This window comes from Haliaeetus albicilla, chromosome 7 (genome assembly GCF_947461875.1).
Source record: "Haliaeetus albicilla chromosome 7, bHalAlb1.1, whole genome shotgun sequence".
NCBI classification, from domain to species: Eukaryota; Metazoa; Chordata; class Aves; order Accipitriformes; family Accipitridae; genus Haliaeetus; species Haliaeetus albicilla.
The window spans coordinates 24,039,064-24,056,015 of NC_091489.1; the positions used below are offsets into that span (position 1 = coordinate 24,039,064).

Consider the following 16,952-nt stretch of genomic DNA (forward strand, 5'->3'; position numbering starts at 1 on the left):
TTCATTTCTTAATTGAAAGGCTCTGGAGCAGTGGAGATGAAAGAGAGGAGTTGTTCCCACATGGGAAAGTTATTGATGCTGATTATAGAGATACGCTATAATTGCGGGAGGGTGAGAATCAGAGTACTTGAGGCCATTTTGAAGCATTTGGTGCTGGAAGGGGAGGAGGAAGACACGTGCTTCTTGAGGAAGCACTGTAAAGGATGCCTGTAAAGGAACATGCTTGTGTAAGTGAGCTGGGAGAGGTGTTGCACGTGGAGCTTTTGCAAGACCAGCAGGACACCAAGGAGACAGCATCCAGCAGCCCTGTCATGTCTGTGCCTCCTCTGTATGCAGGCAGGGAAGGTGCGACCTGCTGTCCCCAGCCTGCAGTTAAACCCTCCAGCTGCATGGAGTCCCCATGGCTGTCAGCAGGCAGCCGGGCAGCGTTTGCCCCTTTGTGGGACCAGGGGCATGAAAGCTCAGGTGGTGGCAGGCCTTAACACGGCTGCAAAGCGAGGTGCCCAATGCCCCTGGCAAGCAGCTTCACTTTCCATGTACCAGACCCAAAGCCAAAATGCCCATCTCCCAGCACCACATGTCCAGCTCTCTAAAGGTGAGGGCTGCATATCTAGATTCATTTACAGCTGCTTGAAGTAGCTCATTAAGTGAGCTGCAGAAGCCTCAACAGGTGAAAGAGGTGGGCAGCGGGGAGCCGGGCAGCGGGTAGGGATGGCCGTGGGTCCCACTGGAGCACTGGCAGAACGTGCAGGGGCAGGTCATGGAGACGCAGATACTTGGCAACCCTTGCCGGCTGGCAGGCTGGGCTGCTCAGGGGGCTTCTTCCAGCCACCTCCTCTCCCTCCACCTCAGCCCGGGGCTCCGAGGAAGCCGGGGAGGGAGGTAGCGAGAGCCACTCCCAGGGACGGGGCAGGGGCTGGCGGGAGGACCTCGAGCCCCGAGGCGAGGGGTGCTCCCATTCAGCCGGGAGACCGCAAGGGAGGCTGAGGGTCCATTCCCCGCATGACGGCAGGGACCTGCTGCCGGGAGAGGGCTGCTGTGGGCCCCGGCAGCGGGGGGCGACCGGCGGTTCGGGGCAGGGGCGGGGCGGGCTGGCTGGCGGCCGCGGGCTGGCCGCGGAGGCGGGCTTCAGCGCCACCGCGCGGCGCCTTCCTGACAGGAGCCGGCGGCGGCGGGGGCTGACCGCAGGGAGCGCCACGCACCTGCCCGGAGAAGGAGGGGAAGGGGGTCAAGATAAAACTTTTGGGCTGCAAGGAGCCGGAGCAGCCGAGACGAGCTGCCCGTCTGTGGTGAGGAGGGTGAGTAGAGGGGGGAAGAAGCGGGAGAGGGTTGGAAGTGGGTTGCTGACAGCGACTGTGGACTCTGTGGGAGAAACTGGTATGGTTGACCCCTGCAGCAGTATGTTCTGTACTTGTATAGAAACCGGCACTATGTGATGGTGCTGCGTAAATACCGGGGTAGGACCCTGAAACGGTGACCGGTTTATGTGGCTGCATTGTTGTGAGGATCTGTGGTCAGTGCACGTGGGTGTCCCGTACCTCTGAGGGAGGATGATTTTGTACGTGTATATACATGTGCACGTACGTTACTGTATTTATGGGTATTTGGGCTTACATATATACTTACTAAAATAAAGGATACAAATTAAAACTGTAAAACTATTCCAGCGTTGCTGGTAGTTAGCTCAGTTACACCTTGCTTCGAAGCAAGATGGCGGCTGTAGTTATTGGCTGCATCTTTTCACTTGAACAGGCAACATCTGTCTTTAATTCCTGGTAGCTTCTTAGTTTCTCCAGGGTTGGAACAATGAGTGTTAACCTGCTGTTGTCAGTTCCAGTTACTTCTCAGGACTTTTTGGATGAGTTGTGAATAAAAATATCTTCCTCCAACAGAATGAGTGCCACACCAGCCATGAGTTGTGCTCTGCCACCACCACTTGGGCCCGAACAAGAGGAAGAAGAGTGCTCTGAGACACACATGTCTGTTTTGTGGTATGCAGGGCAGCTTGCAATTACTTATTACGATACAGAAGACTGCTCAGTCTACTTTATGCCTGATATACCTGATAATGAAGACCTCAAACTACTACATAAAGTGATTGGGGAAGTTAATCCTCAATGCATAGTGACCAGTGCAAAACAGGACCAGAACATTGCCAAATTTCTGTCCAACCTAACAGCTACTGCTGGTGATAAAGATATAAGAAAACCAGAAATTGTCCTGTTTCCTAACATGGATTTTGGCCTAGAAGTCAGCAAGCAACGGATCCTATCCAGGCAATTTCCATTTATCCCATCTCATATGACTGCAACAGAGAAAATTCTCTACTTGTCCTCAATCATCCCTTTTGAGAGCACACTCATGATACGAGCCCTAGGGGGGCTCCTTAAGTTCCTAGACAGGAGAAGGGTTGGAGTTGAGCTCGAAGAAAGCACTATTGCAGTTCCTATTTTGGCCTTCAAAAAGTTTGTGTTGTCAGATATTGTGAATATGGACCAAGACACTTACTGTGTCCTGCAGATATTTAAAAGTGATATCCATCCTTCTGTGTACAAGCTGTCCAGTGGATTAAAAGAAGGATTCAGTTTATATGGAATTTTAAACCGGTGCAGGTGCAAATGGGGAGAAAAACTGCTGAGGCTGTGGCTCACACGACCTACTCGGAACTTGACAGAGCTGAACAAACGGCTAGATGTTATCCACTTCTTCCTGCTGGCTCAGAACCACGAAACAGTCCTCACCCTTCAAGGTTGCCTCAAGAATATTAAAAATGTGCCTCTTATTCTAAAAAGAATGACTCTTTCCCACCCAAAAGTTAGTGACTGGCAAGCACTCTATAAGACAGTGTACAGTGCAGTGTGCCTTAGGAACACATGTCGTTCCCTGCCCAACAGTATTGAACTCTTCCAGACTATTTCACGGGTCTTCACTGATGATCTGCACTACATTGCTAGTCTAATCAGCAAAGTGGTTGACTTTGAAGGCAGCATCTCAGAAAACCGCTTCACTGTTAGACCCAATGTGGACCCCACCATCGATGAGAAGAAACGGAAGCTGATGGGACTGTCAGACTTCCTTACAGAAGTGGCACGAAAAGAATTGGAGACCTTGGACAATCATATTCCCTCCTGTTGTGTGATCTACATTCCTTTGATTGGGTTCCTTCTCTCCATTCCACGGCTACCAACTATGGTGGATAAGAGTGACTTTGAAATCGAAGGCCTGGACTTCATGTTCTTGTCAGAGGACAAACTGCACTACAGAAGTGCTAGGACTAAGGAGCTAGACAGCCTACTGGGTGACTTGCACTGTGAGATCAGGGACCAGGAAACACTTATTATGCACCAGCTGCAGACAAAGATCTTGGAGAAATCTGAAGTGCTTAGCAGTGTGATTGAGTATACTGCACACCTAGATGTGCTACTAGCTTTAGCAATGATGGCCCGGGAGAATGCCTACTGCCGGCCACGTTTTACTCACCGCCATGGCTTCTACATCAAGGATGGAAGACATCCACTCATGGAACTATGTGCAAAGACTTTTGTGGCCAATCCTGTGAACAGTGGCGAGGCTACCAGGCGAATAAAGATCATCACAGGGCCCAATTCATCTGGAAAGAGCGTCTACTTAAAGCAAGTAGGTCTTATAGTATTCATGGCTCTAATTGGCAGTTATGTCCCTGCCACAGAGGCAGTGATTGGAGTAATTGATGGGATTTATACAAGAATCCACAGTAGGGAATCAGTTTCTGTAGGGCTCTCCACTTTCATGATTGATCTTAACCAGGTTGCCAAGGCAGTAAACAATGCTACTGAGAGGTCCTTGGTACTTATTGATGAGTTTGGTAAAGGGACCAACACACTCGACGGCCTGTCCCTTCTGGCTGCTGTCCTGAGATACTGGATCAGTCAAGGAACACAGTGTCCGCAGGTCTTTGTCTCCACTAATTTTCACAGTTTAATGCAGCTAGAACTCCTGCCTGACACACCTCTTCTGGAGTACCTGACCATGGAGACCCACCAAGATGGAGATGAGTTGATATTTTTCTATCAGATCAAAGAGGGCATTTCCACTGTTAGTCATGCTGCCAACATTGCTGCATTAGCAGGAATGCCAGCCAAAATTATTGAAAGAGGAGTGGAAGTGTCAGAACTGATTCGCAATGGAAAAGCTATCAAACGTATTGATCATCCTTCAAAAGGAGATCGAATGGAAAAATGCAAGTCTGTTGTGGAAAAGTTTCTTTGCCTAGACCTTGATGATCCCCATGTGGACTTAGAAGAGTTCATGCATAAAGAGGTGCTGCCTTCTGCAGCCTCAGTCCTGTAACAGGGCTATGTGTAAAAGCATAGATTACATCGTATCTACCATGTTCAGTAGGAGAGTTTGGTAATTTAAAGAATGATCACTGTGACTTAACACCTCACACTACATTCAGCTTGTAGCAAACTGTCTATAGTTATCTCCTTTCTTCTTTTTGTTTAAAACAAGTACTGTAGTTACATACCTCTGCAATATGGTGTATGATATGAAAGCAGGAAGACTGAAAGAAGAGAATTTAAGAACCTCTTCCAGCTGTTGGGTCGCTCTGTGCATTTTCTGCCCCTGTTGCTAGATCTTCAGATTAAAAAAAATATAGTACAAAAATCACAAAATATTTCCGCTGGTCTCATAAGACTGTGAAAGCAAAGTGTTTATTATTTTGTATTGTGCCAAAGTGATCATTTCAGCCATTTTAGGATCAGTATCAAAGATGCCAAGTAAGTGTGTGCTTCAGACTCCCATATCAGCAAGTGACAGTTGTCACAATACAAACCACTGACATAGAGGCTGATAAATGGAAATACAGAGGGATTTAATGAGCTCTGCAGCTTTTCTTATACCAGCATTTCTGTCCAAAATATCAGAGATCCTAGGAGTAACTATAAAGAGAGTGCTGGAGGTCAGAATCAGCAGGGACTGATAAACGGGAGAAGTGCTTTGGTTTTACTGAGAATCCCTCTCTTCTCATAAGGTCCCATAAGGTACAATTATGTATCTATGCCATATGGGTATAAATAAAAGCAAAATTACAAATCTAGGAAACTGAAAACTATACTAGGGATGTAAGACAGAAATTCACATTTTATACTCTCTTTTCAAGTATTGAGTAAAACTTAACATTAAAGTAGTAATACCAGAAGGGGAGGATTCCTTTTCACTTCCCTTGTCATGCAGAGCATTGTCACTGAACACAGTATTTGATGTATGCATATGCAACAAAAATTCATTAACAAATTAATGAAGCAGGACACATGATAAGTAAGTACTAAAGAAGTAATAACCTTTCCTGCAATGAGATAAGTGACTGAGATTCCTTAGAATCAGAAGAGAAACAGAAGAGACATTAAATAGCTTATTGTCTGACTGCCCAAACTTGCTGTAACTGCTTATAGTATGGCTAACAAAAGACATCAGCAGATATACTACATCTCTCTTCAGCTACATTTGATTTCAAGAAGCCAAAAATATTAATGTCACATAAACTGAGAAAAAATTTACATTAAAAAAAGTAATTACCTTCATAATTATCAGTATTAAACATCTTATCTGGTATGTCTCACTGAAGATAGCGAAAAGATGAATGTGAGTGCACATCAAAAAGCTTTTAATTTGGAGACACTGCTTTGGGTTTGATTCAGTGTGGAATTTCCTCCTTTATGATGAAGGAATTATTATTATTATTACAAAAGAAGTACCTTATGTTATCTCTATATGAAATTAGGATAGTGGCAAAAGTTTAACATAATTTACATTTAAAAATACAAGAATAAATTACTGAATCATGCGGTTACTGCTATTTCCAGTACAATCATAATAATACTTTCTGCAAAATAATATCTAGCATCTGGACAATGTTACCATTGAAGTTGAATGGTAACAGTGAATCAGGCCTTGTACAACACTTGCAAGTGTTGTGAATACAAATGGATTTTTCTCACTAATAAATTCTCTTTTACTAATACATACAGCATTCTAAAGATATACTGTACAGAAGAATTTAATTTATTAAATACTCCTAAATTATATTTTGGGCATTTTTTCTTGTCAACCACTGTCTAGGCTAAGGATATACTTGTTACTAATTAAGCAGATGCCATCAGAGCAATTCAGCTGTCAGTCATCTTCTACTTATGAAATTCATTTCACAGTATTTGCAGTTCTGGCAGCACTAGGCATCAAAGGATCTCCAAATGTCACACAGCATTTATCAAGTGTGCCTCACAATGCACTCTGAAATAAACAGCAGTCTGGACAAATTAAAAACAGAGGGGTTGCGACTAACCTGTGGCAACACAGGGAGCTAGCAAGGGAAGCAGGAATAGAAATGCTGTCTTCAAGTGCAGAACTCCAGTTGCTTCTTTCATTGTGTTTGATTGGGTTCTTTGTGTAGAAGATAATGATACTAACCCAAGATCTTTATCATTCAAACAGCTGTGGAAATAGCTAAACATGTGCAAGTAAATCACGTCCCTTTATCTCCTTCCACAAGGACATCTAGAGGCACATTGTACCTCATTTTGGGGAAGTTTTCAGTGGCACATTTGATCTCAGAATTGTCCAACTAAGCACGAAGAATAAGTTGCTCCCACTTCTGAGTAGGTAAGATCTTTAACCTGAGAAGTTGAAGAGGGTACAGTAACCCAGATAGCTCTTTTCTAACCCACTTTATCTCACATTTTTATCCTTTATTAATGTCTGTTTCCAAGTTTTTTGCATTTACCATTTTTAGCTTAATGCTGTGCCTTCGAAGTGGAAAGCTGATTTCTTGAGATCTTTATTAATTTTGAATTCTCAAACTCTTTGCTTTGTAAATATCAGCAACAACTTGGGAGAGTTAAAATCTTTTCAGAATATATGCATTTCAAAAATGTCTGTAGCTATATTAAGGTTTGAAAAACAGGTTTATTTATTTTTTCCCAGAAGATAACTTTAGTGGAATTTAGATGTCATTATGAGGAGAGTGGCTTAACAGAGTATTGCTTCAAATAAGGAAACTTATATTTAAAAAAATATTAATAAAGTTATAAAGCTATAGCTGTGAACTATATTCAACTACTTTAGTTCTATTTTCTCTTTTATATGCTTTCTCATATAATCTTCATCCACTCCCTCTTTCTTGTTTTTAATACTGTTGTATGATCTGAAAATGCAGTTAGACATCATATTAAAACGTACTACAAAATAGTTATTCCTTTTATGTTTCATGTTTTTATTTATTGTTTTCAGTAAGTGCATGGACTGGACACAATGAAACAAAAAATGATAGTAAAGACCGATGTTTATGCCTGACAGTGGACTGACAGAGAAAAATGTACAGATTTTTAATATATAGTATCTTTCTATACAGTGTATCTTTAGAATACCATATGCATTATCGAGCATTATGGAGGACTAAGGAAGATCATTTGGAACGACACTGACCTGGTTCTGTCAGCAGCAGTATCAGAACACAGAAAGTATGCATCCTGGCTAATAGTTCATATAAGGTAGATAAATGTAAACAAAACAAACAACCAGCCAAAAAACAACCAAAAAACAGAATGGCAAAAAACCCACCCTGATTGTCTCAGATGTTTTAACTGAAGAGTTAAATTACTGAACAGCTGATATTCTAGAAGAGCTGTGAATTTTTAACATGAATGTTTTAAAAAACAACTGTTAATACAAGCAAAAGCTTATGTGAGCTTACAAACTTAATAGTTGTAATATACCACCTACAACCTGTGGACAAGTCCTTATTTCTGTTTCAGAGCAAGTATGTATGCCCTTGAGGTTTCTTAATGTATCTCAAATCTCACTGCCTTCTTCCAACTGATTTCACAATACAACTTAATTAAAATATACACCTTCAGCATTTTTTAGAGTTATTTCTAATGAAATTTTGAAGTATTTTTCTTTAATGCTTACTATTAAGGAAAACAATCAACTTAAAATATTTATATTATGTACTTTAATTCTTACTTAAAAATATATTTTTTTAATTATTTTCCTGGTTAATGTTAAAGGATCATGTAAAACATTCTATACAATGTCAGCAAAATAATATATGGAGATACACCTTATGTTAAATAATACAATATTACTGTTAAATTAGTATGAAACAAAAAATGAGATACACTAGTATTGCTTCTATATACCACCACAGCTATAACCTACTTTTATGTATTTGTGTATTTTGTCAAAAAAGCTAATAAATAGGCAAGAAATAACTAACTGCCTGCAAGAGAGATTATAGAAGATGTGTTTCATCACTACTCTGAAACTCACCAAAGCCTATTCAATAGAGGAAACTGACAGTCTGCCTATTATGCATAATCCAAATATAAATGCCACTGCTATTTGCTTATTTGCTCCTATACAGTAACAAAACAAAACTATCCAAACAAACTGCATGCATATAATCTATACCCCAATAATTATTCTGTAATTTTGAACAAGTACTTTCATCCTTTGGTCTTGCCTAGTTTCACAAAAGAAAATAGACCATGATATTACTGTACTGAGAATATCAAGAGTGGCAACTTAAAGTACAGTACAGGACTACTGTTTATATGGTGGATGTACTAATTATTTTTTTCTAAAACAAAAAATCAGTATTTTAAAGTCTTACCTCTTCAGCTGGTTACACAGTGGAAAGTATGATGCTATAGCATAAGCAACTTCTTTGTTCATCTCCAAATTAAACTTTCTAGACTGCTGCTGAGCTATGTGAAATGTGAGCTCACCTGCTTACGTAGCTGTGTTGATTTTGACAACTTCATGAAGGTCAGATGTGGTTTAAAAGCTCTTTCTTCTCCTGCAAAGATGCCCTTTTCTTGAAATATCTTCTTCATAGTCTCTGAGGGAGGAGAAAAATGTAGAGGTACAAAGATATTGCATGATAGAATGCCTAAAAATGTGCTTTCAACTGAGTCACAGCTGCTCCACATGGAAGAAACAAGATGATGAGTACTAAAAGGCAGAGCGATTTCTAGTTAACTTCAAAGGTACATATTATTTCATGTGAAAATAGTCTTATATTTGCAGTTAATATGGGTCACAAATTTGGCTTTACTAAAATAATGGCAACTAGAAAGCTGTTCATGCTGTCTGCTTTTGCTGTCAAAATAGGAACTTGACATTAGAACTGTTCAGGAGTTACTCTCTCTGCAAGTTTTAGAAACTTCAGGAAAACTCTGAGTATGTAACAGAATTGTCTCTCTTCAAAAACACTATTCTGTTGTGAGTTCTACTATATGTATTTGGGTAATCTCCCACTCAGGCCAAAGGAAATCTGAAATTGAAAGCTCTAAGTTCTGGCACTGGATTTGCATGGTGGAATAAGAGAACATATCAGGTATGCTGATGATTTTTATTTGTTTTTTTAAGCTTCACTGTTGCCTTCCAAGCTAATTTCCTATTTTTAATGTACACTTTTACCTGTCTATAGTCCAGGCCAAAGAAACTCTACTACACTGACCTAGTTGACTATTTTCCAACTCATCTGCCCAATGTAATATTTCATTTCTTGGAAATAAATTTCAGTATAACTTTTGAATTATGTTCCATATTTCTTTTAGCTGAAATACTTTGCATGAAAAATTTCTGTTATAATTCTGAAAAAAAGTTTAGACAGAATTGATAAAATCAAAATAGAGGAAAAAAAAATCAATCCTATCACATGAATTTAATCAACCCTTACCATAACAATGTATTTGCATTTAACAACTGTAACAGAAAGATCCAGTGCTTTATTCTCCCACCTGGAAGAAAATGCATTACACTGGGAAGCAAACAGCACAGCTGGCTGAAAAAAAATAGGGAGGACCCCAGGAAGAGGAATATAGGCATATAAAGCTGGCTAGCATAAGTCTGCCAGTTCACGTTCCTATAACACGTCATTGCAGAGTTCTTACTCTTACCATTTTTTGTTTTCTATACTAACTATTTGTGAGCTACTTTGAAATCACACTTAAGAAGAGATTTTACAAGTTTATGCATTACTTTGCAATAGAAAAGTTCTAGAAGAAGCTCAGAGGATTCACTTGGGACCTGGAGATCAAAATTCACTTCTCTTTCTCTGCTGCATAGGATTTATAACCTTAGGCTCCACAGTCTATGCAAAAGTTGGGATTTTGAAAGAAGCCATGGAAATCAAAGACCCAAATGCCATCTCTTAAACAGGCCCACTTGAAAATTCTCTTTCAACCTTCACTCCCCACTTATAAGATGCTGATGCATTTTACAAGAAAGAATTAGCCCAACCTTTTATTCTAACTCACAGGATGCTGAAAGCACAACCAGATTAAAACTTGTAAAGCATTTACACAATGGTAATAGGGGTGATATTACTATGGCAGATGCTGAAAATAACCTACCACAATGGTTGAGGTAGGAAGGGACCTCCAGAGGTCCTTTGGTCCAGCCCCCCTGATCAAGCAGGGCAACCTAGAGCCAGTTGCCCAGGACCGTGTCCAGCCAGTTTCCAAATAACCCCAAGGAGGGAGATTCCACAACCTCCCTGGGCAACCTGTGTCAGCATTTGGTCACCCTCAGAGTAAAAGAGTGTTATCTGAAGTTCAGAGGGACGCTCCTGTGTTTCAGTTTGTGCCCATTCTCTTTCTGTCTACCTTGCCCCATTTATGCATATCTGTATATACAAGCATAACTGCTGTATAGATCTATAGATCTATGTATCTAAATCTATACAGCTATGTATCTAGATCTATAGACCTACTATATAGCTATGTATCTATATACAAGTACAGCTTACCTACTTGTATTATTTTAAATTGTGTCTGGGGGAAACATTTCTATATTTACACTGAATCCCCACTAAGCTATTGTGGAGCTGTGCACACAAATGCTGCTGAACAACAGATTAATGTATCAAAACAGAAGGCTACAAATAAATGTTTGCTGCTTCTTCAAACTGAGATATGAAAGTTCAAATTAAGTCATTTAGTTACGCTGTGCATGTATTTCCAGGCATCCAACAGCCTGCTTATTTTCTGATGTTAGCAAGCTAATAAAATGTTACATTTATTTAAAACTGAAATTATCTGTAACAAAGCCATTTTCTGGTTCCTGTGTTTGGTTCTCTGAACTGCATCATTTGGGGACTCATTGACTTTGATGTTTCAGCAAAGGATTTGTCTTATCAAAACCAGGTTTACGCTACCTTGTGATATTCTGACTCAGTCTTCTGGATTGTAGTCTTTTTACTCCCCTAAAAGCTCAAATTCTTTCTGCCATCACATCTTATGCCAAGCAGTGTCTTATCTCCCACTCTGCAATTAAGATCTCTGCTGGTGAAGATCTGCACCTCTAAGGGTGTCCCCCTAACTCCAGTAAGAGCTTACTGTCAGACCAGTGGTTTGCGAATGTGCATCTGATCACAGAATTTTAAACCCAGTGTTTTCAACAGGGTAGACTGATCATATGGCATTATAAATGTGTGTTACAGTGGGATAGCAGGGCACCTACACTTTACACTGCTGAACAGCAACCACATGGCCTGCATGTCTTCATTTTGTGCTAACGAGCTTTGTTCAATATCTGCTTGTATTTATCTTTCTAAATTCATCTTTTTTTCATACCTGGCAATTCTGATCAAGAAAAAACATAATGAAAAACTGGGTCAGAGGAAAGAAAGCATAACTTCAGCAAGAGATTGCAGTTTTAACTTTAATAGATTTACGTGTGTGTATGTGTGTGTGTCCATGCATGTTCTTATGGTGATCAAACTTCTCACGCAGCTTTGTCATGGCATAGACGTATGAAACATCACAGGCTCAAGAAATTGGCCACACTTGCTGGTACTACAGATAGCCCCAGTTTTGCAGTATTTGACGCTTAGGGAAAGTGTGACATTTTACTGGTTAAGGTGACTTACGAACATAATTAGCACAATATTTCCTTCTTCAAAGACAATGAAAACAGAACAAAGGGAAATGTTTTCCTGAGAGCACAGGAAGGTTAAAAGATAATGTAATGCTATTAATATCCATGCAGCTCTTTGAAGAAGTGGCCACAGAAGGATTTTAAAAGAAATAGGGAAGGAAGCATGGATGCTGTGGGCGAGAGAAAGTTCCAGCCTTATGGGACAGCATGAAAGTGGATTTGAAGACTGAGCAAATATACGAAGGTTTAAGTTTATGATGGGGATTGCCTGAACTGAAAGAAATCAGAGGCCAGTGACAAGAATCATAGACAGACAATGCCCATGGGTCTTAACAAATGAGGATCTGCCATCTTTCCCCCAGACATCAACATTACTAGCTAGATTGAAAAATCAAACAAGTTCTGTGTTTTCCCTTATTAGTCTCAAGCTGACCAATGTTTGCAGCTTCAAAGTATACCCTTGAGATGAGTTAACCCTGGCTGGACGCCAGGTGCCCACCAAAGCCATTCTATCACTCCCCCCTCCTCAGCTGGACAGGGGAGAGAAAATATAACAAAGGGCTTGTGGATCGAGATAAGGACAGGAGAGATCACTCACCAATTACCGTCACGGGCAAAACAGACTCAGCTTGGGGAAAATTAACTCAATTTATTACAAATCAACCAGAGTAAGGTAATGAGAAATAAAACCAAATCTCAGAACACCTTCCCTCCACCCCTCCCTTCTTCCCGGGCACAACTTCACTCCTGGATTTCTCCACCAAGCCCCCCCAGTGGCACAGGGGGATGGGGATGGGGTTTACGGTCATTTCATCACACGTTATTTTCTGCCGCTTCATCCTCCTCAGAGGCAGGACTCCTCACACTCTTCCCCTGCTCCAGTGTGGGGTCCCTCCCATGGGAGACAGTCCTCCACGAACTTCTCCAACGTGGGTCCTTCCCATGGGCTGCAGTTCTTCACAAACTGCTCCAGCATGGGTCCTTTCCACAGCGTGCAGTCCTTCAGGCACAGACTGCTCCAGCGTGGGTCCCCCACAGGGTCACAAGTCCTGCCAGAAAACCTGCTCTGTGGGCTCCTCTCTCCTCAGATCCGCAGGTCCTGCCAGGAGCCTGCTCCAGTGCAGGGTTCCCACGGGGTCACAGCCTCCTTTGGGAACCCACCTGCTCCGGCGTGGGGTCCTCCACGGGCTGCAGGTGGATATCTGCTCCACTGTGGACCTCCATGGACTGCAGGGGGACAGCCTGCCTCACCATGGTCTTCACCACAGGCTGCAGGGGAATCTCTGCTCTGGTGCCTGGAGCATCTCCTCCCCCTCCTCCTTTTTCTCTTACATGTTCTCACTCCTCTCTCCAGCGGCTGTTTCCGTCTGTCCCAACTTTTTTTTCCTTCTTAAAAATGTTATCACAGAGGCGTTACCACTATCGCTGATTGGCTCAGCCTTGGCCGGCGGTGGGTCCGTCTTAGAGCCGGCTGGTATGGGCTCTCTCGAACACAGGGGAAGCTTCCAGCAGCTTCTTACAGAAGCCACCCCTGTAGCCCCCCCCCCGCCCCGCTACCAAAACCTTGCCACACAAAACCAATACAACCCTAGAAAAGTTAAGGCTAATTTTTACAAGCTCAGTGACTTCCTGGAACAAATTTTTGGAGAGCTTTCAGACCCTCTTTCACGCAATTTGAAGTACTCTGTAATACCATTTTGTACCTTACTTTTATAATGTCAAAATTGCTGAATGTCATCTGCCTCTCTTACACTGGATGTGGGTGAATCCATTAGACAACTGTTTCCCCATAATTAGACTTGAAATGTGATATATGAAACTTACTCAGAACCACTATATACTGGAAAGGCTCAAAAATTCAACAGCTAGATCAATACAGAATGTTTCATAGAAAATGGCACACTGAGACATATTCTGTAATAAAAATGACCCTCTTCTTTTCCAAGATTTTATTAGATATGGAAAACTGCTACATATGTAAATTTTCTTGCAGTCTATTGATTTCTGCTTGTCTCTAAACCATGTTCCAAGAAAAGAATCATTGGTGTTTTTTTCTGCTGGTTATATTCATCACTAAATAGAGCATATATATATTTGCTGACATAGGTAATTATATTGTTGAGACAGTAGAACATTGCCACTTCCAAGTTTAGAGCATGCTTTGCTTCCTGCTGTGGATGAGCCAAGTTTCTACACAGCCCAGTATCTGCCACACACATTAGTAGGCACTATAACTAATGGCACATGGTCTAGAAGAGAACCTAATGTCACAGCAGTACATTTTCAATGCAACTGTTATGGATTTGGAGTAACAGCTTTTTGTTCACTTTGTACAAATCAGTTGTTTTAATGGAAAATTCCAAGAGTAATTCTGAGTTCTCAATTTTTACATCATGTGAAATGACTTAAGAATAACTGAGAAGAGGAAAAATTCATTTATCTTAGCTTCAGCCATCTGGAACTAAAGTGAACTAAATTAACTGAATTAAACTATTTCCCTAGGCTCTCTGAAGTCAGGGCAATGTAACACACCCTAAAATAGATGCTAAATGTGTGGTTTCATAATCTTTAAAGCTCATAAACCACCATCCTTGCCACAACAGACTGTTCTCCACCTCCATGCTTGCCACTGCTTCTATCTTTTGTGCTGACAGTCATGTAAGTAAACAGTAAACTGCACTGGCAAACCGAATAGGTTAAAAATTAGCTGGCAAAGGTAAAACATTAATTTAACCACAGTTGAATTCACCATGTGGCTGCACAAATCCCCAGCACAACAAAAGGGGCCAAACTACTTTGGTATCGTGGCAATGCCAGCTTATGCTTGAGTAAAGCTGTAATGTACCTAGAGAAGATGATGGGCAGTATGATTCCCTTTACATTTCTCTCTCTCTCTAGTGCGGACTGTTAGGAAAATCAATTTAGTGAGATTAGACTAAATGTCCTTTATATAAAACTAAAGTTAAAGGAAATGACTAGTTAGGTGTACTATGTGTCTGTCTAGTACAGTCCTAACTGTATTAAAATATTCAACCCAACAAATCAACGTTTCTTAAAAACAAAGGACCAAAAGGAAATGAAATAGTTATCTGCATAAACAGAAAAGTAACTTTTTTGTTCATGAAATACAAGCTCCCCCTCATGGCCAGACCATAACATGCATCATTCATCCATAAAACCAAAATCTGCAAATTCTGTGGGTAAAAAGGAGGATTCACTTATTCACTTTTATCAGCTTCAAATAGCATTCACAATATAATTATAAAAATTAAAATCAAAGCCAAACAATTCATTACATTTTCCAAATTCACTTAGTACTTCAAATATTCTGTAGTGTATGTAGCAAAGCACAAGAAATGGATTTTTTAAAAGTCATTGTAAGTGTCTATGACACTTTTAGCTCAGGATTTCTAAAAAGACTTGGACAAAGAGTGATTAAAATACTCCTCAAACTTCTGTCCTAACAGTTTAGCACTATTCCTGGAAGATAATTATATGATGCTAATGTATTTTAATGGATTATTGGGAAATAACTAGGAAATCACAACAAACAGAAGATCCATATTAGCTCTGCTCTTCCTAAACTTTTGTCACTGGCAAACTTATATTTACATAGGTATTAGCAAACATGCACTTACCATTATAATGCTGTACCACATTCAGATGTTATTGGTATCAAACAAATTTCCATATAATTTATGGAAGTAAATGGACTCTTACAAGAAGCTAATTTAACTTCTTATATTTTCTATTGCTTGTGTTATCAATATTTCTCCTTCAACATTCATGCAGAACACAAAATAACACACGAAGTCAAAATTCACCTTAGAGCATAGCAGAAACCAAACAATCTTGAAGTAGCAAACCAGTAATTCTGTAATAAACTAAACTTAGGTCTTGCAAAAAACAAACCAGCTACAGAATCTCTCTTAACTGTTCCATAGACAACAACAGAATGATTAACATCCTGCAGGCAATACTGTGTATTTTTTTTTTCTTTCTGCCAGCTTCAGTTCTAAAATTTCAGTTTTCTAGGGACACAAGTTGTATCACAGGCAAGCTGTACTGGGAGCCAGAATAAACTTGTGACAATTAATTCTGTCAAACATATATAACCTTACAGCAGTATATATGAAGAGTTGATAGCAATCTTCACACAGATCCTGACAATAGCAGCCAAGCAGAAAAGAGTTTCCAATATTTTCTCTTGTGGCTGTCTCTCTAAAATTGTGTATTCAGGATACTATCCACAAAGCAGGAATACTAGCCATAATTTTGACATACAGCCTTTTTTGAATTAATATACGAAATGTATTACAGAAAATAAACTCAACAGCACATTTCTGCTAATATGATTCTTTACATTAGAAGGTGTATTTATTGTGTGAAGTACAGCCCAGAAAGTACTACATGGGTCGTTTCCCCAAAATGCCTTCAGTAGGAGGTTTGGCCCTTAGAGGACTGTTTGCTAATGTTTTGTAAAAACTGTATGCAAACTAAAATGTGTTGCAATTAACTCTGTAAGTATACTCTTAAGTTAAAGGAAATATACATGTGATACACTTGGGGGAGGGGGGAGAATCCTAATGACTCTCTTGTTTACCTCATCAGTTCTGAAGAGTTTACATGGATTCTTTCGTTTAGTATTATTTCATATTTCAAATTGCACTGCCCTGAAAGACATTTGTGTAATAAGAAATAATCTATTTTTATCAGGTTATTTATAGGAAGTTCTTTGCAATTTAATCTAATGAAGATATACATAGAAACTACTTAGTATATTCATTTTCTTCCTACTCACACCTGGCCTTTCCCCTAATTTAATATGTAACTAAGCTAACTTTTGAAACATACTTTATAATCTTCAGTGTTACATAATTACAGACCTAAAGACTTTTTTTCTGGCACAAGCCTCAATACAAAAACTGAATTTGCTTTCATGAATTATAGGTTACCTGTTAGGAAATAATAACAGCAATTCCAGGAAGGCACAAAAACATACTCTGAAATCAGCAGCAATTCAGAAG

General features: G+C 40.2%; 2 protein-coding genes across 6 annotated transcripts in view; one reads left to right on the plus strand and one right to left on the minus strand.

The window, feature by feature from the left end:
• AKAP7 (A-kinase anchoring protein 7) overlaps nucleotides 1–16,952 on the minus strand; it is a 90,049-nt gene that overhangs the window by 55,500 nt on the left and 17,597 nt on the right. For all 5 annotated transcript variants that reach the window (XM_069787324.1, XM_069787322.1, XM_069787323.1 and 2 more), the window contains exon 6: nucleotides 8,769–8,881. In XM_069787324.1, coding sequence (XP_069643425.1) covers nucleotides 8,769–8,881 — 113 coding nt within the window. The remainder of the gene's footprint in view (nucleotides 1–8,768; nucleotides 8,882–16,952) is intronic.
• Nucleotides 1,894–4,329, plus strand: MSH5 (mutS homolog 5). The gene has a single exon (XM_009919400.2). The coding sequence runs from the start codon at nucleotides 1,894–1,896 to the stop codon at nucleotides 4,327–4,329; it is 2,436 nt and encodes an 811-aa protein (XP_009917702.2).

What these genes read in the sequence shown, in the direction of transcription:
- MSH5 (XM_009919400.2), top strand. Translation starts at nt 1,894, where the DNA reads ATGAGTGCCACACCAGCCATGAGTTGTGCTCTGCCACCACCACTTGGG.